The following is a 25,591-nucleotide window of genomic DNA, read 5'->3' as shown; positions in this document are numbered from 1 at the left end:
TTTTTAACTTATTAGATTATAGCTTCTAAAATTTAGAATAAATTGTGAATTTATTTATTATAACTTCTCAAAGTTATAGTTAAATAGTTGTAGTGTTTGATACAATAAACTTTAATTAAAAAAATTATATTTTTTAACTTATTAGATTATAGCTTCTAAAATTTAGAATAAATTGTGAATTTATTTATTATAACTTCTCAAAGTTATAGTTAAATAGTGGTAGTGTTTGATACAATAAACTGTAAAATAACTTATTTTTGTATAATTATCCATAATACCCTTAATGGTTATAGAATGATAATTTAAAAATTAATTACTGTATATCTATAAGTTTCAAGTGTTATAAAAAAATTAATTAGTGTATAGAGATAAAGAGAGATGGTGTGAGAGAATAAGAGATTTGAAAATGAAGATGACAGTGGAGAAGAGAGACCCTTGATTGCGTGGACATAAGAGTAATTCTTTGTTAAAAATAAGGGCAAAATTGTCACAAAAATGTAACTATTTAATCAAAAGTTGTAGAAGGTAGGGTGCCCAAGCTTTGAAAAAGCTAGTTTCTAATCCTTCTAAAAGCTAGTATAAGTTATAAGTTAGAATTCTACAAGTTAAAACAAATATAATATACCCACTCTTTTGAAGCTAAAAGCTAAAGGTTACAGCTTTTAAGTTACAACAAACAAGCCCAATGTCTCTCTCTCTCACAGACCCTACTCATAGATACATATACACACATACGTGCATACATATATATACACATACAGAAAAAAGAAAAGAGAAGCAGTAGGAAGAAAAGATGGGAAGGAAAAATATTTAAAAATATAAAATATAGAAGAAAAAAAAAGGTTTCAGCTGAAGGAGAAGCATGAGGAAAAAGGTGGGAAGTAAAAAAATAAAATAAATAAAGAAAAAAAGAAAAAAAAATCTAAAATATGAAAACAAAAATAAGGAGAAAATGGGGGGAAGTGACATTGTTGATGGGTGGGTTTTGGCACAAATGAGGCACTTAAAGAGGCGACGTGAGAGTGAGCGTTTGTTAGGTTTCTCCTCTAAATTGATTGATGTAAAAATAATTATTTTTAAATTATTTAAATCTTTAGTTGGTATTATTTGAAAATTGTTGATGAGTGAATTTTGCGGATCGGCCCCTTCCCGTTGTTTTTTTTTTTTTCATTTTTGTGAAAATATTTTTAAATAAAATATTTTAGAAAAATATTTTTAAATAAAATATTTAAAATTAGAAACATTAATAGAAAGTAAAAAATTTAGATAAAATTACCTTAATCAATATTTAAAATTAAAAGCATTACACCTATAATTTGTGTTTATTTACGTATGCCTGTTAATAAGATAAAAAGTATCATAGACTATTTTTTTTTTTAATTTTTCTTAAAGAGTATCATTCTAAATATTCTAATTTTAAAAACATTTAATACTTAATTTTTAAGTATTCTAAATGTCAACAGTGTAAGTTTTGAAATATCATGTAAGTTTTAAATAAAAAAAACCAACAATATAAGTTTTAATCTATAAGAATTTGATATTTAGAATTTGACATGGATGATCTAAAAAAATAAAAATATCTTATTTAAATCATTGATAATCAAATGTTATTTTTAGTGTAAAATTTTACTCAAAGTAGGAAGCTTAATTCAAAATTTAAGGCTATGTTCTCTTTATTTTTCAATTTTTAGTTTTAAATATTGAATTTATTTTCAGTTTTCTGTTTTGGTAGTATGTTTTTAGAAAATTAAAAACGTGTTCTTTTTTTCATTTTGAAAAATTATTTTTCAAAACAAAAAATTAAAAAACGCGTTCTCTTTTAAATTTTAAAAATATTTTTTTAATAATATTTTATTCAATAAATTTAATTATTCTATAAATTAAAAATATTTAATGTTAATATATTATTATATATATATATTTAAAGTTAATGAATTTTTTAATATTTTTCCATCACAATAATAAAATATGAATAAATAAATATATTTTGAGTTTAGAATTTGTTTTGGATGAAAACACTCAAAACAACAAAATGTTGTTTTGAGTTTTTTTTATAATTTTTTTATTTTTAAAAATACATTTTTAAAAACAGTAAAGAGAATGTGTTTTTTTTTTTTTATTTTAAAAAATCAAAAACTAAAAATAACTTGAAAACCACAAAAAGAATATAATATTTTTATTTTTATGTATTGAATCTTTAATATTTAAAGAAATGTAAAATTGATTAATCTATCCTATTGAGTTACTTAAAGATGCAAATATTCAAAAATAAATTATTTTTTAAATTTTAATTTTAATTTATTAATTTATTTTTAAATTTTTTAAAATTAAAATAATATAAAAATTAAAGAGTTTCTGATCACACATGGTCAGAGAACCCAAGGTTTGGAAACACAAGGGTTCCCGACTATGAGTGATCAAGAATCGAAGGTTCTCCAATCTTGAATCGGGGTCCCCTTGTTGATGGTGACGGCTATGGCGACCGGAGAAGGCTAGTATGTATTGTTTGATATTTAATTTTTAAATTAATTTATTCAGATTGTAAAACATTACAGATATGCTTTATTATATAGATTTAGTTTTTTTTATTATAAAACATTAATAAATATTAAATAACTTTAATTTTTGACCATACATGGTCAAAGAACCCAAGGTTTAAGAACACAAGGGTTTCCGACCACTCACGGTCGAGAATCTAAGGTTCTCTAATCCTGAATCAGGGTCCCCCCGTTGATGGTTGCGGTTATGACGACCAGAGATGATTGGTATGTATTGTTTGATATTTAATTTTTAATTTAATTTATTTAGATTGTAAAGCATTTATTGATATGCTTTATTATATAGATTTAGTATTTTTTTCTCTTTATTATAAAACGTTAATAAGTATACAATCACTTTAATTTTTTTTTTGTTCAATATTTATAATTTTTTTTACTTGCTCTTATATTTTGATTTACAATATTAGTGAACATTATAAATCTTATATGTTTGAATTTTATAGAGCATTTAATATAAGTAAAATTATTATAACATAATACGTATAAATTATAATTATATTTTAATCTTAATATTATTTATATCGTGCCGGATATACGTTAGTATTCCTATAAAACTCGTGTATTAATTTCGTACAACACCATTAGTAGAAAATGTCTTCTGAATTCATATAATTAAATAATATATTCAATCTCTTTTCTGCACACTGATTATATAAGATTAAAAATATTGTACTTCTACTAACATCAATTCGTTGTATTATTAATTTTGACAGTAAAAATAAGAAAAATGGAGAAATTTTTGGGACAGAACTTCTCTTATTATTGTTCATGAGGTTTATATATTCCTTGTATACAAAACATATTTATAAAAAAATAGTGGAGAACCGTAACTATTCCAATTACTAATGCATCCTTCGGATAAATTACTTCTAAGATAAACTACTATTCCAACTACCATTGGCCGTGTAGCATTATCCTTCGGATAAATTACTGTAAGATGTTTATTTCCTTCTCAGATGCAATTGTGTCTGTGCTTGTCCAGCTCTCCAATCGTCTGTGAAAGAAGAAGTCTATTAAAAACAGTAATTCTAATTTATGTGCCAGAAAATAAATATATTTGAAAACCAACCCCTGATAGTTCGCTGTGGTGATTGAAATTCAGTTAATGCATGTTGTTGCCTCAGTTGTCCTTTTCTTCTTTCTCCATTGAGAAAGTAAGAACTTGTGTCTCTTCGCAGAAAAATGTGGCAGCAACCATGCATTGTTTTTTGCTCACACTGGAGCCTGCGGCTTGGACCTGTTGTTTATTTGCTTCGCCGTTGGTCTGGGGATCAAAATTCTTTACTTGTCATGGAGGTGTTTGTAGTCTTTTTCAATGTTTTCCTGATATTGTCTAGCAGCATCATATCCTATTATTTTTTTTTATGAAGATTAAACTTGTGTTAGATTGGACTTTCTTCTCACTAACAGAATGGTTAATATGCAATCTGCAGAAAGGAGTAGATGCTGATTTGGCTCTCTTACCTTTCAAGCCAATGGCAATGAAGATCCTGCAATGCTCATTTCTTTGTGGAATGAGGTATGAGTTTGTTTTAAATATATTATCTAATAGTGAATGTGAATTGAGTAGATAGCTTAGGGGGGAATCCAGATATGGTATCACTGTGTACTGCCAATGCTATGCCATTGTTTGAAGATTAGGATCATGAGATGTTAAGCAAGCATGATTTTATATGTCAATTGATGATGAACTGTTTTGGGGAATGGCTAAACTTATAAACATTCTCAGTTTCAACATTCTGACTCATACCACTCTATTTGGGCCCTTTGGGTGCTACTAACACCTTCCATCCTATTTGAGTCAGATCAAGTGTTCGCATGAACTGAAATGAAAGAAGGTTCCATGTGAACTTAACTGTTCCCTTTTCCTTCTTTACTAAGTTTATGATTAAGGCCTTGTGGAAATGGAACTAGTCTGCTCGACTAAATTCTGGAACAACCCTTTCCACTAATTGTTAGATTTTTTTCGCCTTTTTGTTTGTAGGATGCAGAAAGTTCAACCTTTGTTGAAGATGTTACAACCAAAACTTGTATTGGTAAGCTGTGACATTTACTTTAACAAAACTATCTTTCTTTTGTAATGCAAATGACACTTGGAATCTCCTACTCCTATGCAATCTTTTTCTTTAATAAACTCTAATTTGCTTTCCTGTTCATGCTAGTTCCCTGAAAATCTGAGGCGGTGTTTTGAGTTTTCCTGCACAAGTTCAACATCCTTCATTCAATACTCGGAATACAAAACAGGATAATATCAATATAGCAAGGCTAAAGGGAGAGTTATTTGTGGAACACAGCAAACACAGGTTACTTGGAAAAGAGCAACTAGTCTCTTCACCCCCTAAACACTTAACCCACTGGGGTTCGGTTAATATGCAAAATCTTATGACAGCGTTGCAGAAGATGGGGATTAATGCTTCTGTTGAACAAGGCTCGAATAATTCCAAATCAGAATACAAGGTACATGTTGAGCCCAATAAGGCCTTAATTGAGGTTGAAGCTGGACGTACTGTTATTAGCTCAACTGATGAGAAATTGGCTGCGTCCATTTTCGGAGCCATCGCCAGTTGTTTGGAGGGCATTTAATAGAAGTGGCATTCCTTTAACTCTTGTGTTGACTTGTTCTCCCTTTTCGGCGACCTGGATTATGGGCAAATTTTTACATATAAATACTTCACAGTATATATATTAAATGCACATATCATATAAAATACTGATATCTACAAGAAGAAGAATACCTCTCATTTTCATTGCAGCGAAGAAATGTCTTGTTTGTAATGGGTAGCACAAATGCACTGCACCAAACCAGATCTTCCTTTTCTTCTCTGCTATTAAGCCTTTAACCCTTTTCTTAATGGGAAGAAAATGGTGTAATAGATTGATTAGAGAGAAGAGGGGATCTAGCCATATATATATAGAGCCAATAGAGTTTTGCCCATCACAAAACCCTATTGGGCCTACACTTATTCCACAAACCATATGTATATAAATAGGCCTAAGCCCATTAAGGTGCACCAAGCCCAAAGTCCAATTATGATCACATATAATCCATTTGGACCTCCAGGCATTGTTAAGCTATAGCCCAACTGATTTTTATTCTTAAAATACAAGATCCATTTAATATTGCACACAAAATGGAAAAATTCTAACATTCTCCCACTTATGCAATATTAGTTGGTGTCAATAATTTTTTTTTTTTTTTTTTGAAATTGACTCTCCAGTTGGACAACAAGAATTTGAAAACTTGAGTGGCCACTATTTTGAAAGCATAACTTAACAGATAATCACCTTTAAACATGTTCCGTTCGACCTAATTGCCAAAATTAGATCATAGCCGTCAAAATGTATTTATTTTCATAAATCCGCACTATGGTCATAACTTTGGCAATTAAATTAACATGAATACAATATGATTTGAAAATGTAGTATAGACAATAGCATGTACCTTATATGATCTTCATGCCAAGTCTATATCAGTCCTTTAACTATCACTATCCATGAAAGCTGAATCTGAATGCCTTCAATAGTGATAAAAGAAACAAGCATAACAACTCCAAAATATACAATGATATCACCAATCTAATGTCATGAAAAGATACATCATAAAAAGATACATTAGTATGCATATGACTTTAAAATTTAACATGGATCCATGAAATAAATAGTCGAGCTCATTACATAACAATGATTGGGAGTAACAATTCAACAAAAAATAACAACTCCCACTAATCAAGCACATCAAAAGACTCTAAAATCCCCATATTAACAATGTGCCTTTTAAAATCAATAGGTCGAAGTCCTTTGGTTAATGGATCAGCAACCATAACCTGAGTATTTATGTGCTCCACAATAATATCACCTTTCTTGACCATGTCTCTGACTGAAAGATATTTGATCTCTATGTGTTTGGAACCACTAGAACTTTTATTGTTTTTAGTGAAGAAAACTGCAGCACTATTGTCACAATAAATTTTGATTGGCCTTGAGATGGAATCAACAATCAAAAGCCCAGAAATGAAGTTCTTCAACCACAGAGCCTGTGATGCCCCTGCATAACATGCTACAAACTCTGCTTGCATAGTAGATGAAGCTACAAGTGTCTGTTTTGCACTTTTCCATGAAATTGCCCCACCGGCTAACATGAAAACATATCCAGAAGTGGATTTTCTTTCATCAGGACACCTTGCAAAATCTGCATCTGTGTACCCAACCACCTCAAGGTGATCAACTTTTCTATACACTAGCATAAAATCCTTTGTTCTTTGCAAGTATCTCATAACTTTCTTAGCCAACACCCAATGCTCAGGCCCAGGATTAGAAGAAAATCTCCCTAACACACTAACTGCAAAAGCAATATCAGGCCTAGTACAAACTTGAGCATACATCAAACTTCCAACAGCACTAGCATAAGGGACATTTTCCATTTGTTGTTGCTCTATTACATTTTTGGGACGATTTTTCTTACTAGGCAATTCTCCCTTAGCTATAGGCACTTCCCCAGCTCTACAGTTTTGCATATTAAAGCGATTGAGAACACGATCTATATATGATCTCTGAGAAAGTCCCAACAAACTTCGAGTCCTGTCCCTTTTAATTTCAATACCAAGAACAAATGATGCTTCACCAAGATCTTTCATGTCAAAAGTCTTGGAAAGCATTTGCTTAGTATCATGAAGCAAGTTCAAATCATTGCTCGCAAGGAAAATATCATCAACATATAGCACAAGAAGAACAAATCTGCTCCTACTGATCTTGAGATATATGCATTGGTCTATCTTATTTTCAGCAAATCCAAAGGAAGTAATTACCTTATCAAACTTTAAATACCATTGTCGAGAGGCTTGTTTTAAACCATAAATAGATTTCTTCAACCTGCATACCAAATGTTCTTTGCCACTTTCTTTGAAGCCTTCAGGTTGCTGCATATATACTTCTTCATGCAAGTGTCCATTTAAAAAGGCTGTTTTAACATCCATCTGATGAAGTTCAAGATCAAAGTGTGCCACTAGTGCCATAATAATTCTGAAGGAATCTTTTGAGGAAACAGGGGAAAAAGTTTCATTATAATCAACTCTTTCTTTCTGAGTAAAACACTTAGCCACTAATCTCGCCTTGTATCTCTCATATTGCCTTTTGAATCTTTCTTAGTTTTGAACACCCATTTGCAACTTATAGGCTTAACTCGTTTAGGCTGTTCAACTAGTTCCCACACATCATTGCGTGCCATAGATTTCATTTCATCCTCCATGGCTTCCAACCATTTATCAGAACAAGTACTTGAAACAACTTGGCTATATGAGATTGGATCTATAACATGACCAAGATCGTAGTCATTTTTACCAAGGTATACCACATAATCATCTGATATAGCAGATCTTCTTTCTCTCTGAGGGCGCCTATCAGGAATTTCAGGATATGAAATGTGTACTGGAGCATCTTCATGTTGGGATACTTCTTCTGTTTGATCTGGTTCAAACATCATCCTTTCATGTACAACTGGCACTGGCACTATCATAATTTCCTCTTCCACATTAACATCCCTTAGACGAGAACAAGAGCATTCACTAGTATCATTCTCCAAAAATTTTGCAGTGATAGAATCCACAATCTTTGTGCCTCGACTAGGGCAATAAAATCTGTATCCCTTAGAATGGTCAGGATAACCAACAAAGAAACAACGTGTAGTCTTAGGATCCAATTTACTCTCAGAAGGATTGTAGATTCTTACCTCAGCAGGACAATCCCAAACTCGGAAATGATTTAGGCTCGGCTTACAACCAACCCAAAGTTCAAAAGGAGTCAAGAGGCACAGATTTACTGGGAACTCTATTCAAGATGTACATTGCAGTCTTTATGGCTTCACCCCAAAGAGACATGGGTAGATTACATCTACTCATCATCGTCCTCATCATATCTTTTAGTGTGCGATTTCTCCTTTCAGCTACTCCATTTTGATCTGGTGTGCCAGGCATGGTATATTGAGCAACTATCCCACAATCTTGTAGATACATGGCAAACGGACCCATACATTGTCCACTAGGTCTATGCCTACCATAGTATTCTCCACCTCTATCAGATCTCACAACCTTTATACTTTTCTCTCGCTACTTCTCAACCTCAGTTTTGAAAACCTTAAACTTTTCGAGTGCTTGAGATTTATCCGCAATAAGATATACATATCCATAACGAGAAAAGTCATCAATAAAGGTGAGAAAATATTTGTTCCCACATAATGTAGAGACATAAGGTCCACTTATATCAGTGTGGATAATTTCCAAAAGCTCATTACTGCGAGTTGCACCTTTTTTCTTGGTTTTGGTGAGCTTTCCCTTTATGCAGTCAACGCAAGTCCCAAAATCATTGAAGTCAACAGTAGGCAAAATACCATTTTTAACAAGTCTCTCCATCCTTTCTTTGGAAATATGACCCAACCGTTTATGCCATAAGGTTGAAGAGTTTTCTTTAATCAAGGTTCTTTTAACACCAACATTCTCAACGTTCAAGGAAGTAGCCATGGAAGAAAAATTTAACTTATATAACCCATCACACAAGAGTGCAGTGCCAACAATAACTGAATTAAAAATCAAATTTAAACTTCCATTACCAATACCAAAATGATATCCCGCACAATCCATCTTAGAAATGGAGATCAAATTCCGCCTAAAGGACGGTACAAAAGCAACATCATTCAAAACAAGGGTATATCCAGTTTCTAATCTAAACTCTACTGCTCCTATATCTTCAACTTGTACTCGAATGCCATTTCCAACCACCAACGTTCTCTCATGATCATTTGGCTTTCGCTTGCTCTTAAACCTCTGCAAGGTATTGGCCACATGAATAGTTACCCCAGAATCAAACCACCAAGAATTCAATGGAACATCTATTAAATTGGATTCAAAACAAACAAAAGCAAGTGGTTTACCTCCACTTTTGTTCTTTACCAACCAGTTCTTATACTTGTGACAGTCAAATTTCTTATGACCCTTTTTCTTACAGAACCAGCAATTGATCTCTTTCTTGATAGCAGGTTTGGGGCCATTGCTCTTCTGATTTTTGATCTTGTTGCTACCTTTGTTGTTTCTGTGATAATTGTTGCTTGAGGAATGCCCTTTCACGTTTGGTTGACTCACAAAATTCACACTACCACCAGAACCTCTAAGGATCCTCTTTTCTTCTTGGTCACAGATAGAGATTAGCTCATTGGTATTCCACTTATCCTTCTGAGTGTTATAAGAAGTCTTCAATTGGTCAAACTGTGAAGGCAAAGAATTAAGAGCATGATGAACAAGGAATGACTCAGTAATGGGGATCTCAAGCTCGGTCAGTCTAGTAGTTATATCAACCATCTTCATAATATATTCTCTAACACCACCAACCCCATCATACTTCATTCTTGTCAACCTATTCATAAGTTCTCAAGCATCTGCTTTTTCAGACGATTTGTATTTTTCAGCTATATCATCAAAGAATTTTTTAGCATTTTCTATCTTAGATATGGCACCAATAAGAGTATGAGAAATAGACCTTTTCATTATCATCAAACTCAAACGATTCGCCCTTCCCCATTTTTCATACCTAGCTTTCTCTTCAATGGAACTCCTCACAGTTGGCTTAAGAGGCTCATTCTCATGTAAGGCCATGTCAAGATTCATCAAATCCAGTTGAATTTCAATATCTTCTTTCCATCTTTTAAAATTGGTTCCAGTTAGAGTTTCAATGGTCGAAGTCTGATTACCGACATTGAAAGCGCAAGGGGCTGTATATGAAAAAATATATATTGCAATTAAATGTAAGCAAAAGATAAACAAGAATAAGCCCAAACATCTTTATGGCATTATTCTTACAAAAACTTAAGATGCACATTATAAAATCACCTTTGGGCAAAAAATATAATATACAACTTAAATTTTCAAGTAAGTAAATCAAGGGAAAAGGATAAACAAGAATAAGCCTTAAACCTTTATGGCATTATTCTCACAGGAATTTAAAATGCACATTATAAAATCACCTTTGGGCAGAAAATATAATATACAAGTTAAATTCCCAAATATGAAAAATAAGTAACTCAAAAACAATCTCCTTTGGGATAAAAGTTTCAAGTCACAATGTATTTTTCACATTTACATCATGTCATCTAAATTAAAATACACAATTAACACCTTTGGGCAGAAAATTATGCACCTCAATTCAAATAACAAATGTCCCAAAATAATTAAGTGAAATCAATCAACTTAAATTTCCTTTTTTTTTTTTTTGAGTAATGGAATTATCATTTAATTATTAATTTTTTAGGCTCAAAAATAAAATTTTAATTTCAAACCCAAAAATATAATTTAAATAATTAAATGAGTAAAACCCATAACAAACATATATATCCCAATAAACATATGGGCTAAGTTAATAAAATAGGCCCAAATAATCAAATTAAAGCCCATAACAAAACAGGCCCAATAGTTAAAATTAACCCACTTGCTAAAAGGATTGCCCAAGCCCAGCCCCAATAAAAACAAACTTTGGATCTGCTGGAACAGATTCATTTATGGATCTTAACAAAACGGGTCAAACGCCCAGATCCGACCCAAAAAACTAGCCCAGCTCCTCATAAACCCCATCTTCTTCCTAGGGTTTCTTCTCAAACCCACCGCCTCCACAGCCTCTCCCTTCCTCACTGTGCGCCACTGCCGCCGCCTCTTTTTTTTCTTTCACCAGCGACTTCATCGCTGCTCACTGCCTTCTTCCTTTTTCTTTCATCGCCATCGTCCCAGCGGTATAGTCTCTCTTTCTCTCTTAAATCCGTAGCAGTGAACAGATTATGAAAATATATGTATATGTATATATACTTTGTTTAGTTACAGAGAGGTTGGAAAAGACAAGGCAATGGAAGATATATATATCTTGTATATATATATATGTTTTGTTTAGTTGCAGAGAGCTTAGAGAAGACAAGGGAGTGGCAAATATATAATATATATCTTGTATGTATATATGTACTTACATATATAAATAAACATTCATGGAGTTTACGGATTGCACAGAAGAATTTAAAATATATGTATTGAAAACTCAACAGTGCGTGCAACCAGATTTTATATGAATATGTATTGAAAACTCAACAGTGCGTGCAACCAGATTTTATATGAATATGTGTTGTCTCTGATACCACATGTTGCATATAAATACTTCACAGTATATATATTAAATGCACATATCATATAAAACACTAATATCTACAAGAAGAAGAATACCTCTCATTTCCATTGCAGCGAAGAAATGTCTTGTTTGTAATGGGTAGCACAAATGCACTGCACCAAACCAGATATTCCTCTTCTTCTCTGTTATTAGGCCTTAACCCTTTTCTTAATGGGAAGAAAATGGTGTAATAGATTGATTAGAGAGAAGAGGGGACCTAGCCATATATATAGAGAGCCAATAGGGTCTTGCCCATCACAAAACCCTATTGGGCCTACACTTATTCCACAAACCATATGTATATAAATAGGCCTAAGCCCATTAAGGTGCACCAAGCCCAAAGTCCAATTATGATCACATATAATCCATTTGGGCCTCCAGGCATTGTTAAGCTATAGCCCAACTGGTTTTTATTCTTAAAATACAAGATCCATTTAATATTGCACACAAAATGGAAAAATTCTAACACAAATGTCATACAAGGAGGGATGTTTCTCTGACCGGAGCATTTTTGGTTCTTTGCTCTTATTTTCCGGTACTTGTTACTTCTTGTCGATGGTTAGGCTGGAAACAGAAAAACTCGTTACTGTACAGCTACAATTTCTAGTCAACAGTCCAATGTCTGTAATTTTGTTGGGGGCGAGGGTGTCCTATATGTAATGTATTGCTTGTAAAATTCCCAAGTATTTGAGAAAATCTTGATGAAATTTGTGCAGTGTTGGGTTTTCACAATGTTAGGTGGAAATTGGAGCATCGTTTATCAGTAGAAATGAAGTTTGTATCGGTAGAAATAAAGTTTGTCCCTGTTGTACCGAGCAGAAGACTCAAACAAATCAGATTACAAAATAACTTTCTCAGAATAAAAAAATTTCGACAAAACAGAAAAATGTAAACACACTTACACAATCAAAAACACAAACAAATCAGAACGAAAAGGAAAACAAAAACAAACAGAGGATACAACAAATTTACCTTGATTCACCTTAAATAGAGTTACGTCTTAATTGAGCTCAAGAAAAAAGAGTTCACTACACTATATTGTGTAGGGTTACAAAATTCGAACATACAAATTATACATCAATGACTCTTCTAACAAAATGGTCTCACAATTATCAAATATTGATTAGAAGCAAACTTAAGAACCAAAGATTACAATGAAAATAGAGAGCTACAAGAATGAAAACGTTGCTCACCCCAAAAGAACCCTTCACTGATTGATCTCCCTTTTCCCTTTTCCTTTTTGTGATATCTTTTCGTCTATTTACCATCTCGAGGCACTGTAGTATATATATGAGAATCGAACGGCTGAGATTTGATCCAATAAAGGCAACATCGACAGCCATAAATTGATCGTATAACAAGATTAACAGAAAGAAGCAAAAGACAATCAAGAGACGTTGGGTAGAGAAGCAGCCTTGATAGTTGCCAAGTGGCCCTCCAGATTGCCAACTTTGCCCTCCAATTAAGATGGCACCGTTTCTTGATGCTTCACACACAACAGTCCTGTCCGTTTTTCTCTTGAATTATATTTGATGTCTTTGTTCCTCGCTCGATATATTCCCAAAGGAATTGTACCCCAGGTATCGATGGGCAGTTCCGGGTTACTTGATTTCCAGATATTATCGTAAAGTATTATAGATTATAAGCTGATGACATATGTCTAACAAATCCCAGAATGGCAAGAGTATTTCCTGAATATCGATGAATCAAAGTCAAATTTCGAGACAAAACTGTGTCGGGTTAATTGGAAAAAAGGGCAGAAGCGTGGGCTCACCACAACTACCAGGGAAGATATTCAAGGCAACACTACTATCGTGTTTTCGTGCGAGCGTGGTATGTTTTGAGCCGCACGTTAAATGCAGTAAATGAAGGTCGCGCAGTCTCTCCTTAAGAGCATAGCATCTTTCTTTTCTTTCTTCTAATCTTTAATTGGCAAAGACAAGAAGATATGGGTGAGATTGTAGGTGGCGCCTTCCTCTCTGCTACTCTTCAGGTGCTGTTTGATCGTTTGGCTTCTCGCGAGGTCCTCAACTTCCTTCGTGGGCGGAGAACTGTGGAAGCAAAGCTTAAAGAGCTGCGCCGAAAATTGCTTGTACTCGATACAGTGCTTGATGATGCAGAGGCTAAGTATATCAGGAAAGAAGCAGTGAAGAAGTGGTTGGACGAGCTTAAAGATGCTGTCTATGATGCGGAGGACTTAGTGGATGAGATCACCTATCAAGCTTTGCGATGCAAAGTGGAACATGAGTACCAAAGCCGCCCAAACCAGGTAACAGGGCTTATCCCAACTTCTACAATTTCATTTGATGTAGGCATGGAATCCAAACTAGAGGAGATGGTCCATAGATTAGAGGATTTTGTGAAAGAAAAAGATGCTCTTGGTTTGAGAGTCGACGATGGAGGGAAATCGCATGTGAGCAGGTTGCCAACAACTTCTTTGGTGGATGAAACCTATGTATTTGGGAGGGATTCGGAGAAGGAGGATATAATTAATTTGTTGCTTTCAGACGATGCATGTGGTAACGAGATAGGTGTAGTTCCAATAGTGGGGATGGGCGGAATAGGGAAGACCAATCTCTCTCAAATTGTGTACAATGATGCTAGAGTGAATCAACATTTCGAAATTAAAGCATGGGTCTTTGTATCCGATGTTTTTGACATTCTCGGGATTTCCAAATTGATTCTTGAGGGATTCACTAGAACTCCTCTCGAAACCGCAAATCTTGATGAAATTCAAGTCAGCCTCAAGGAGAAGCTGTGTGGCAAGAAATATCTAATTGTAATGGATGATGTCTGGAATGACAATTATGAAATGTGGGAAATTTTGAGGAGACCTCTAATAGCTGGGGCATATGGAAGTAAGATTATCGCAACTACACGTAATCAGAGTGTTGCATCTATCATGCAAACTCTCCCTGTTCAGAACTTGCAACCACTGTCAGATGAAGATTGCTTCTCTCTCTTCTCTAAAATTGCTTTCACTCATGGACTCACCACCGTTCCACCAAACCTCAAAATGATGGGTGTGGAGATGGTGAAAAGGTGCAAAGGGATGCCTCTGGCTGCAAAAACACTTGGGGGTTTGTTGCGTTCCAAACTTGATATTGAGGAGTGGAATGACGTCTTAAAGAGTGATTTATGGGACTTGCCAGAAGATAAGAATAATATCCTTCCAGCCCTAAGATTAAGTTATTATTATCTGCCTTCTCAATTAAAACAATGCTTTGCTTATTGTTCCGTATTTCCTAAAGGTTATAAATTTCAGAAGGAAAGGCTAGTACTGATTTGGATGGCTCAAAGTTTTGTGCAATCTAGAGGTAATAAGACAATAGAAAAGATTAGTGAGGAGTACTTTGATGAACTTGTATCAAGGTCATTGTTCCAACAATCCGCTCACAAAGTAACCTCGAAACATACCTATTTTACAATGCATGACCTTGTTCATGATCTAGCACAAGCCATATCTGGACAGTTTTCTATCCACATAGACTATAAAAAGCGACGTGATATTCCCAAAATAGTACGCCACATTTCTTTGGATCCATTTGTTGTTGAAATGATGGGTATTAGTAGGTTCAAGGCATTAAATGAGGTCAAAAATCTAAGGACTTTTCTGCCATTATGGCCTGAAAATGTTCGACTCCACAATGAGTCGTTGAATTTGTTGCCACCACTAAATTATTTACGGGTTCTATCTTCTCCAATTTTACCTCATTCGATTGATAGTTTGACAAATTTACGATTCTTGGACTTATCAGGCTCAAAAATTCTACGGTTACCTGAATCAGTTTGTAACCTATACAATTTACGGACATTGTTGCTAAAAGAATGTCATTCTCTCACCACACTACCATCAGAAATTGGAAAACTAATTTGTTTGCGTCATCTAGATATTAGCACTAAAACATACACAAAAATTTCATCCACTAAATTAAGGGAGATGCCAATGCAAATTAGTCAACTAACAGGTCTTCAACAATTAAGTAATTACGTATTGGGTAAGAATGGTGGGCTGGATTTTATAGGCCTGAAAGAACTTCATCATCTTCAAGGGTCATTATGCATTTCAAACTTGCAAAATGTAACAAGTCCCAAGGATGCATTGGTCACCAAATTAAAAGAGAGAGAGCTTCTCAAAGAATTACAATTTGAATGGCATGGAGAAACTAATGACTCCAGTTTTGAAAGAGAATTGCTTGAGAATCTGCAGCCTCATACCAATTTGACGAGCCTCTCAATATGGGGGTATGGGGGCACAACATTTCCTGGCTGGTTGGGAGATCCCTCCTTCACTAATTTGGTTACCTTATCCCTTTATAGGTGTCAGCATTGCTTTTGGTTGCCCGCTCTTGGTCAACTGCCCTCTTTGCAAGAACTTGCTATTGAATCTATGAGGGGATTAAGAAAAGTGGGCTCTGAATTCTGTGGGGATGTTTCTTTGGGCAAACCGTTTCAGTATCTAAAGAAGCTAACTTTTAGAGCAATGCGTGAATGGGAAGAATGGTTTATGTCTGGAACTGTAGAGTTCTCTCAGCTTCAAGAGTTGTGTGTATCAGATTGTCCCAAGCTAACGGGGACTCTACCAACTCGTATTCCATTTTTGCAGAAATTTGTTATTTTCAATTGCCCAAACCTTATGCCTTTTCCTCCATTACAGTTCTTTTTGAACCTTAAAGTACTAATGGTCGATTGGGCAAAACTTGAAAGTCTTTCCATTTCAGACGAGCATGAGCTTCAAAATCTAAAATTTATCTCCCTTCACGGCAGCCGAAATATGTTGTCTGTTGCTCAAGGAGAGTTACCAGCTCCCAATGTTAGGTTTCTTAGCGTCGGTTTTTGCACACAACTGAAGTCCCTCCCAGAAAGGATGTGCAGCCTCCTTCCGTCCCTTTTATCATTGATTATCCATGATTGTCCAGAACTTGAGTCGTTTCCAGAAGGGGGTCTTCCCTCAAACTTAAGGAGACTTGAAATGGGGAATTGCAAGAAACTTGTTGCTCGTAGGAGAGAGTGGGGTATTCAAACACTCTCTTCCCTTCAGCACTTTGGAATTTCGAATGAAGAAGAGCTGGAATCCTTTCCAGACGAGGGGCTGCTTCCCCCGACTCTTACATGGCTTGAAATCCGTTCTCTACCAAATCTAAAATTGTTGAACAACAGGGGCCTTCAACTCCTCGGCTCTCTTGAAGTACTGACAATTGCCAACTGCCCTCAACTCCAGTCCCTTCCTAAAGAGGGCCTTCCCAACTCCATCTCTAAGCTAAGAATCAGAAATTGCCCATTGCTGGAATCTTACTGAAAACTTACAGGAAAAAGGGCTTGAGAATACCATGATATATATATCTCAGAGGGAACCATTCCATTGTGCGGCAATCAAATTCAGGTGCTACCCCTACACTTTGTTTATGCGTGAATTGATTCGTTATTGAAAGCTTGGAGGAGTGATAATGTTTATGTGCTTGGCAGAGAAAGCTTTGTGCTTGTACTACTGGTTTTTTCAAGTATACTTTAGCAAAGTAGAAATGGAGTTGGTATCCAATGCCACTTCTTCCCCTTGCAAATCACATTTCTAATGGATCATCTTTGGCAGCAAAAAAGAGTGTTTTTATTTTCTTGAATTGCTAAGTTTGGCAAATTGATGAAGATTTTGAGGTCAAGGTGATTGTGACACTGTTGATATTATAATCGAACTAACAAGTGTTTATAGCTGAAATCCATTCTAGATCCTGTTAGAAAGTCTCTGTTGAAGGTTGAATTAATTGGATTACCCTGTTAGTGACCATAGACATCAATTCTATTGATTAATTTAATTGTTCTTCAAACAGCAGAGTGTTGCTTAATATAACTACTCTGTTATTTATATAGATTTTAGCTAATGGCCCTTTAATTCTTTTCTTTTCTATTACAACAGAAGTGTTGTTAGCATCTACGTGAAGGCAATTGCACAAGGAATAACAACATCAGGCGAGTTCAGACATTATTTTACATAAACAGTAATTTGAATTAGCTAAATAAGCTAGTTTTCTTTTGTCATGAGCCGAGCTGGGAGGAAGCCTTAATTGCCTTTGCATCTTTATCATTGAAGTAAACATTTTTATCAGAGTGTTGAAGTATGAATGGAACGGAAAAACCAAAGACTCGGGGAATGGAAGAGAAGTACTCGAGAACCTGCAACCTCATACCAACTTGAAGAATCTTGCAATATCCAAGTATGGGGCGCGAGCTTCCTAATTGGTTGCAAGATGCCTCGTCTGGTAATATGGTTTCTTTAAAGCTTTCTTATTGTTAGTATTGTTTCATGCTGCCATCTCCTAGACAATTGCCCTCTTTGATATAACAGGGGCCTTCAACGCCTAGGTTGTCTTGAAACACTGGTAATCAACTGCTATGAACTCAAGTCCTTGCCTGAAGAGGGCCTTCCTATACCCATGGATAAGCTGCTAGGTGTAAACCAAATGGTGAGAATGCTAAGGATTTTTCAAGGTGCCCTGCTTGTTTATGTGCGAACTTTCTTTCTGAAAAGTTGAGGTCTAATGAATTTATTTTCTTCTTATCTTGAATCATTGGAGAAAGATGTTCCAAGGCAGTGCAATAAATAGAAAAATTTTATACAAATATATTGTACAATTTTCATTCAACACTGTAAAGGTTGCTTGTATCAAACTTTAGTATTTAGTAATAAATTATTGATATAAAAATTTTACTTGCATAATTTTTTTATTAAAAGTTTTTTTATACTAACGAGTGCTCCAAGGTGTATTAAAAACAAGTGCCTTAAAGTTGTTCATTACCGACTAATATGAATAGTTGGAACTAAAAATGAGAGATATTAAATATATTTTATCTAAAAATAAGATATATTTATTGCATCTTAAGCACGCCCATTATTTTAATCATTTTGGCACTAAGTTGTAGCAAAAAGTTTGTCTATATAAACTAATTACTTTGAACTGTCAAAATCTTGTGCATTTAATTTTTTTAAATCTATATAATAAAGTAAAAAGGTTTTTGATTTGTATAATATAAATGTGAGAGCGATATTTTTTGAATGATTGTGATGACTTTTCAAGAAAATTAATAGCTGAGATCAACACATTTTTTCCCCCTAAACCATCCCATCCTTCACACTCACACTCTTCCCTCTCTACCCAACACACACCAAATCTTCTTCAGTGGCCTTCAAAATTTAGAAATCTTTAGGCATTGGGATTGTGGTTGAGAGAAGAAGAGAGCACAAATGAAGAAAAAAAGAGAGAAGAAATAGCAGGTGGCCGAGAGCAATTGTGAGACCGCTCTGCCTCTATCCCTCCTCTTCTCCTTCTCTTTCTTTCTCTATCTCCCCCGCTCCTATGGCCACTCGGACCGCCATTGCTCCCACCTGTTGCCCACATCGCCCCCCCCACCTAGCCACAATCGTCGCCCCCCAAAAAACCCCTGAAACTCACCACCGTCGCCTCTACAGCCGTTCACACCCGTCGTCGCCCCCACTAGGCCATAACACAGCTCGCCTCACCATCCCCGTCGCCCCTACCAACGCCACTCTTTGCCAACGCCCCCATCCAGCCATCGCCGTCGCCCCTACCCGGCCACCGTCGTCACCTCTCGCCAACATCACCTGAAGCTCCGCCTCCGGCTCAAAGGTATATATGTGTATGTATTTTGTGTGTGTGTTTGTTGCTCACGATTAAATTGTGAAGGAAGTTGTAATACCCCATGTTTGTATGAGGTTGTCACGTAATTCTGATAAGTTTAGAATACCAAAAAATTGGTTTGATAGTAGTTATAAGTATCAAATCGGCTACATGGAGTGTCTGGGAGTGAAATTGTTTAAGGAAAATGATACGACGTTGATAAGCATCCCGAGATAGGATTTATGATATCGAAAGAAATCGAATCGGGAACAGTTTTTGGTACAGCTAAAATATAGCTGCCATTTAAGCTGCAAAATTGAATTATTGTAGGGGACGTCCGGGAAGTCAACAGAAGACTGAGGAGGCTCCAATTTTTCGTAATGAACAACTTTTCAGTGATTTCGGGATGAAATGACAACCCGGTGAGTACACTTGGGCGAAATCATCATTATCGAATAACTTTAAAATTATTAACTTTGCGTTTTCGGTATTGAAATGCAAATTAATTGGATGTTTGAAGGCACAGTTGTAATAAAGGAATTACTCAAGTGAAATTAAAAAGAAAATTGGGGTTGAAATGAGTAATTTCTTATATTTATTGATGTAATATATAATGTTATATATATATATATATCTGTCCACCTGCGCATAAATGAGCCATGTCTCTGCAGATTTCATGCATACCTCTGCAAGCTTTATGGGCTAAATGGTGTGATCTTCATGCAAGCAGTATGGACAAGTAAGGTGGAGTTTTGTTTGTGATGTGAAGTGTATATATATTGATATATGTACGTGTGCAAGGAGGCCATGCCTCTGCAACGCCAAGCCATGCCCTGCAACGTGATGGTTGGCAATGTGGGGATTTTCACGCAATAGAGGATGGCGAAGGGTAGTGAGAATGACTTATAAATTGGGATACATTTTGGCCGATTGGGAAGCAGAAAGCAAGTGGGAGATCGAGAAAGAGAATGGTGGCAATGGAAACAACCTGCAATGGCCGAATTCGACCATGGCAGCAAGTGGGCGACATGACTAATGGGCAGGGGGCCACGGTAGCGGCCGTGTTCGGCCAGCAGTAGTTGCGTCAGAGGTCGGCACAGGTGTGGGCAGCAGCCAGCGAGGCTGAGGAGGCCGGTGTGGTGGCAGGTAACCGCAGGCAATACTAGTTGGGGCGCTGAAAGCGGGAGCAGAGGAAAGAAGAAGAAGAAAAGAAGGAAAAAAATAAAAAGAAAAAGAGAGAAGAAGAAGCATGTGTGAGTTGCAGGAGGAAGGAAGAAGAAAGGAAGAGGAGGAAGAAGAGGGGGAAAAAAAAAGAAAAGAAAAGAGAAAAAGAAGAGAAAAGAAAAAAAAAAGAAAAGAAAAGAAAGAAAAGGAAAATGGAAGAAAAATAGAGGAAATGTGGAAAAAAAAATTGGAAAATAGGAAATGGAGTGTTATGGTTATTTTCGAAATTTTGGGCAAGAAAATAGTTCGGGAACGCTTTTCGAGGATATGACACTCATACCGAGAAAGTCAGAAGGCCAAGTTAAGATGAGTAAAATTTCCTAAAATTTTTTAAAAATTTGGGAATATTATTTTATGAATTTTCGTAGTGAAATATTTGAGAAATATTTAGTTTGGATTTATTGAGGAAAAATATGAAAAAATAGAGAGAAAAATAAAGAAAATGTAAGAAATTATGGAAAAATAGGTTTTAATACTTATTTAATCAAATATGGTGATTAAGATATTTTGAGGATTAAGTTGAAGTGACTTGTGTGAATTTTGAGATTGGCACACAAATTGAGGCGATGCACGCATTTCGATATAAAGCACGGATATTGAGGCACCCGATAAGCTTAAGAAAGTAAGTGGTACTTCCCAACTGTATTTAATTTTATGAAAAATGGTTGGTTGTAAGTGATTTATGTTTCAAACCCCGATCCTCGAGGATCTTTCATCATATTGACATGCTTTGATATGTATCTATCACGTAGACTACATACATGACATGCTATGAAATGCATATGTACACGTTGATATCATTAATCATGCGTATTGTGGCCGCAAGGAGTACGAACTGACACTACTGCTTTACCAATGGTGCATGATTAGTGGTTAATTTTGTAAAAAATTTGTTATAATTATACCATTCTTTTGATCTTAAAAATGGCTTAAATTAGATATTAATATATATTTTATAGTTATATGCAAGTTTAAATTGAAAGATGAATGAAATGAAGTTCTAAAGTAAATAATAATAATATATAAAATTATATATAATACATATACATCATTATATGCATGCATGTAATATATATATAATATAATCTAATATATATGTGCCATGTGTAATACATATATATAATATATAATTTATTAATAACATTAAATTATTTTTTTTGTAGCCATGAAGACTTCAAGTCCATGAAGAATTCAAGCCCATGAAGAAATCAAGCCCATGAAAAATTAAAGTCCATGAAGAATTCAACTCCATGAAGAATTAAGGCCCAATTTGAGCAACCCATGGAAGATATTATTTGGAGAAGGTCCAAGGATTATTTTTAATCCTAATGAAGATTAAAAACCAATTTATAGAAATCTATTTTTATTTTTTTATGTGAGAGCTTTATTAGGTGTGTTTTTTAGCTAAAATCCATTTAACTATTAGGTGGATATTATAGCTAAAATCCATTTAACTTTATGAGTGCTTTATTAGATATGTATTTTAGCTAAAATCCATTTAATATTAGGTGTGTATTATAGCTAAAATCCATTTAACTTTAAGTGTGTGAGTGCCTATTAGATATAATTATGTCTAATTGAATAATTGAAATTGTATGGTTTGTATTGCATCTTGTGGCCTATAAATAGTTCACTTGATTGCATTTGTAAGTGTGATTATTATTCTTGAATCAAAGTTTAGTTGTTTCCTTATAATTCTCTCTTTGAGAATTGTTCTTGTTCTTTCCCCTTTTCTTTAGTATTCTCTCTTGTGATCTTACTTACTTCCTTTCTTCTTTTAAATTCTTATGTCATTTATTATTACTTTATTATTCACCGCCTAAATGGCTGGTTAATTTATGCCTTTAAATTTCTGCAATTTTAATTCTTGTCATTTAATTATTCACCGCCTAAATGGCAGGTTAGTTTATGCCTTTAAATTTCTGTAATTTTAATTCTTGTCATTTAAATGTTTACCGCTTAAATGGCCGGTTAGTTTCTACTATTTTAATTCCTGTCATTTAAATTCTGTTATTCAAATTATGTCATTTAAATTCTTGTCAATTATTTTATAAATGGAGATGAGTAGCTAAATCTAATCTTGGGTTAAGGCAAAGACAGTGTCCAACGCCAATGATTTCCAAAGAAAGCTACACTTTAAATGAGTAACATTAATTTAAATTTTAGTATGAGTGTGTCTTAATTATTAAGAAATCACTAGGTTTGGATTGGAGCGTAAGCCTAACTTAGAGCTTTCATGCCATGTATGAGAGTTACTAGAACTGAAAACGCTATCATACCCAAACCCGGATGATTAATTTAGTTGTTTTGTATATTAATTGTAATTAGATTTATGGTAGTTGCTTAAATTAGAATCCCGCATATCATGTATGGGGATTGCTTAAACTAGAACTATCATCATCTCTAATTGCATTTAATAACAAACCCTCATATTTGAAATTAAATTAATGTTGCTAATCTTTTATGCTAAAATTTGGAAATCAACGGGTTGGTACTGAAATTGTCTTAACTCAAGCAATATCCAAATTCATATTTTTACGTTTAATATTTATTTCAATTTCTGCCTTACTTTATTTTCTAGTATCTGTTGTCTAAACAAACCCATAAAAAACCTTGTTGCCAATTTGTCCAAATGCGTGTGCGTGTGTGTGACATTCTTTTTCTTTTGCCATAAATAAATCTCTCAGTGGACAAACTGCATTCATCCAGAAAATATAAATTTAAATTTGGACTATAACTGCACTCGTACATTGGCGAATATAAACCTCTCACTAAAATAAAAAAAAATATAAAAGTTTTATTATGATTTGTTTTTATTGTGTTTTAATTGTAGGGTGAGAGTGCAGTCAGTGCACCCATACACCCCGACTTTAAAAGAGATGGCCGCAGAAATGGTGAGTAGCATGAATGGTGCAATTGACCCTTACAATGAGTAAGACATTGCATTCATGCATGAAATATATTTTATGTACCCTTACTTAGATGATTCATCATCTAACTTGGGTTTTATCCCTGAAATATTCAAACGTTCAAAATGGAGATTGTAACAGATACGAGGATGAATGAGCATGAAATGGTACTTAGCAAGGTGCATGATAAATGAAATGTATGTTATGTAGCCTATGTATTTAAGTTTTGCTATTTTGAAATCTAAACGTTTTAAGGAATGATAATGTATAATCCTATTTAGGGTTAATGTCGAGAACTTATGTTTTGTATTAAGTTATGTTGAGGAATGATGATTTAATGCTCAATGTTAAAAAATCAGGTTCGATCCTTACTTCCGCATTTGTTGTATATAATGATTCTCTTTCGAGATTAATGTATAGGAATTCTGGGACAGATTTAAGGAATGATGTGATTTAGGATTAGTTTGAAAGAAAAAAAAATTATTCTCCCAGAATTGTCCTAAGTTATAACGCTCCCGAGAAAACGAGGTGTAACAAAAGTAGTCAAATTTTATATGTATGTACGTTGTTCTTTGGAATTAAATTTTAATGTTTGTTGGAATGATATGTAGTTAAATTTTGGAATCATATGTATGCACAGAAGCAATCTAATGTTTGTTGTTCTTTGTTTTTTTTGTGTATGTATGCACAAAGTCACATGTATGTATGTATGTCAATGTTTGTTGTTCTTTGTTTTTTTTGTGTATGTATGCACAAAGTCACATGTATGTATGTATGTCAATCCGGGTGTCTGTGTTTGTCATTTCTAACAAATTTGGAGCACACGTGCCTTTGTTAATCCGGGTGCCTTTGTGTTCGTTCTTTCTAACAAATTTGGGTTTTAGGAATTGAGTTTTTGACTACAGCTTGATTAAGTTAGAAGTCTGTGCACACGTGCCTTTGTGTAACTCTTTTTTTGTGTATATTTATGAATATGCTTAGTATGTATGAATATAAAACGGAAATGCTTGGCAGCCTCTGGAGACTAATTCTCCATGCCATTACTCATTTCAATTTCAATTCTCCTGGCATGTAAGTGTGTCTCTTGCCAGCCCTCCTCACTTTGTCTCCCACTTCAATTGCCAGTGACTTTTCCAATTGAAGCTTCTCAATGTTTCTTGAAGCTTCTCATGGGAACCCTTGACTCGTGGGCTCCTGATCGGCCACTGTCGGGGGCCCTTGAAGCCCCTGTCTAGTAACGGTCGGGGACTTCAATTTTTTTTTTAAATTTTTAATTTTTTTAAATTTAATTTTTAAAAAATCTTTATACAAGGTCAGGGACTCTTTCAATTTTTAAAATTTTTTATTTTTTTAAATTTAATTTTTAAAGCATTTAATACTTAATTTTTAAGTATTCTAAGTATCAACAATGTAAGTTTTTGAAATTTTTTAAAATATCATGTAAGTTTTAATACTTAATTTTTGAAAATTTTCAAATAAAAAAACATCAACAATATTGTAAGTTTTAATGGATAAGAATTTGACATTTAAAATTTGACATGAATGATTCAATTCCAAAAGAAATAATTATGTTTTGTGGTTATTATTTAATCTTATTTATATTTAGCACGACTATGGGTTTATTTTGCAAGGATACATAGTTTGAAATAGGCAAAATAATAATTATTATTGTTTTGATGCCTAAATCAATTGGTAAATAGTCATGTTTAAGCATGATGATGGTTAATATTATGATGTTTTGTGGTAATCAGCATGCATATGATCTGGTTTGGTTATGATTATAAAATATATAAGTTTTATAAACATATTGATATATTTGTGGTATTATATTTTCAAATGATATTTTGCCAAAAAATTAAAAATTTCTTACATTGATTTCAATTTACATTTTCAAAGGATACTCTCTCATTTCATGGTTTTTGAATTAAGCAAATTATTTAGTGACCTAAAATGTAATTCAACACATCTTGCTTGATTTTTGTTCATTTATTGAGATAGCGATTGATTTAAAAGTAGTTTATGTCATTTTGTTTTGTGATTAAAGTAGTTTGTGATTAAAAAAATTTATGGGTTTATTTTA

At 34.1% G+C, this 25,591-nt stretch overlaps 2 protein-coding genes and 1 long non-coding RNA gene across 3 annotated transcripts; all 3 read left to right on the top strand.

Annotated features, from left to right (window-relative positions):
• The first annotated feature begins 3,725 nt into the window (after window positions 1–3,725).
• On the top strand, window positions 3,726–5,141 carry LOC127801525 (uncharacterized). The gene is made up of 5 exons (XM_052336745.1): window positions 3,726–3,854; window positions 3,992–4,077; window positions 4,543–4,594; window positions 4,721–4,763; window positions 4,948–5,141. Exons 1-5 carry the CDS (start codon window positions 3,741–3,743, stop codon window positions 5,139–5,141), a joined length of 489 nt encoding a protein of 162 aa, XP_052192705.1. The 5' UTR covers window positions 3,726–3,740.
• Window positions 5,142–13,285: 8,144 nt separating this feature from the next.
• On the top strand, window positions 13,286–17,716 carry LOC127801760 (putative disease resistance RPP13-like protein 1). Its single transcript, XM_052337150.1, has 2 exons — window positions 13,286–17,130; window positions 17,659–17,716. Exon 1 carries the CDS (start codon window positions 13,696–13,698, stop codon window positions 17,044–17,046), a length of 3,351 nt encoding a protein of 1,116 aa, XP_052193110.1. The 5' UTR covers window positions 13,286–13,695; the 3' UTR covers window positions 17,047–17,130; window positions 17,659–17,716.
• Window positions 17,717–17,718: 2 nt separating this feature from the next.
• On the top strand, window positions 17,719–22,152 carry LOC127801766 (uncharacterized). The gene is made up of 3 exons (XR_008023182.1): window positions 17,719–18,001; window positions 18,088–19,387; window positions 21,766–22,152. It is a non-coding gene; the product is annotated as an uncharacterized LOC127801766 (long non-coding RNA).
• The last annotated feature ends 3,439 nt before the right edge of the window (window positions 22,153–25,591 follow it).

Source organism: Diospyros lotus, chromosome 5, assembly GCF_014633365.1.
Source record: "Diospyros lotus cultivar Yz01 chromosome 5, ASM1463336v1, whole genome shotgun sequence".
NCBI classification, from domain to species: Eukaryota; Viridiplantae; Streptophyta; class Magnoliopsida; order Ericales; family Ebenaceae; genus Diospyros; species Diospyros lotus.
The sequence above is the reverse complement of the archived record's forward strand: the minus strand, read 5'-3'. Positions and strand labels throughout refer to the sequence as shown.

Excerpts from the sequence above, each read along its gene's own strand:
- LOC127801525 (XM_052336745.1), top strand. The coding sequence starts at position 3,741 with ATGTGGCAGCAACCATGCATTGTTTTTTGCTCACACTGGAGCCTGCGG. Across the intron at positions 4,078-4,542 it reads TCATTTCTTTGTGGAATGAG|GATGCAGAAAGTTCAACCTT; the intron begins GTATGAGTTTGT and ends TTTTGTTTGTAG. Across the intron at positions 4,595-4,720 it reads TACAACCAAAACTTGTATTG|TTCCCTGAAAATCTGAGGCG; the intron begins GTAAGCTGTGAC and ends TGTTCATGCTAG.
- LOC127801760 (XM_052337150.1), top strand. The coding sequence starts at position 13,696 with ATGGGTGAGATTGTAGGTGGCGCCTTCCTCTCTGCTACTCTTCAGGTG.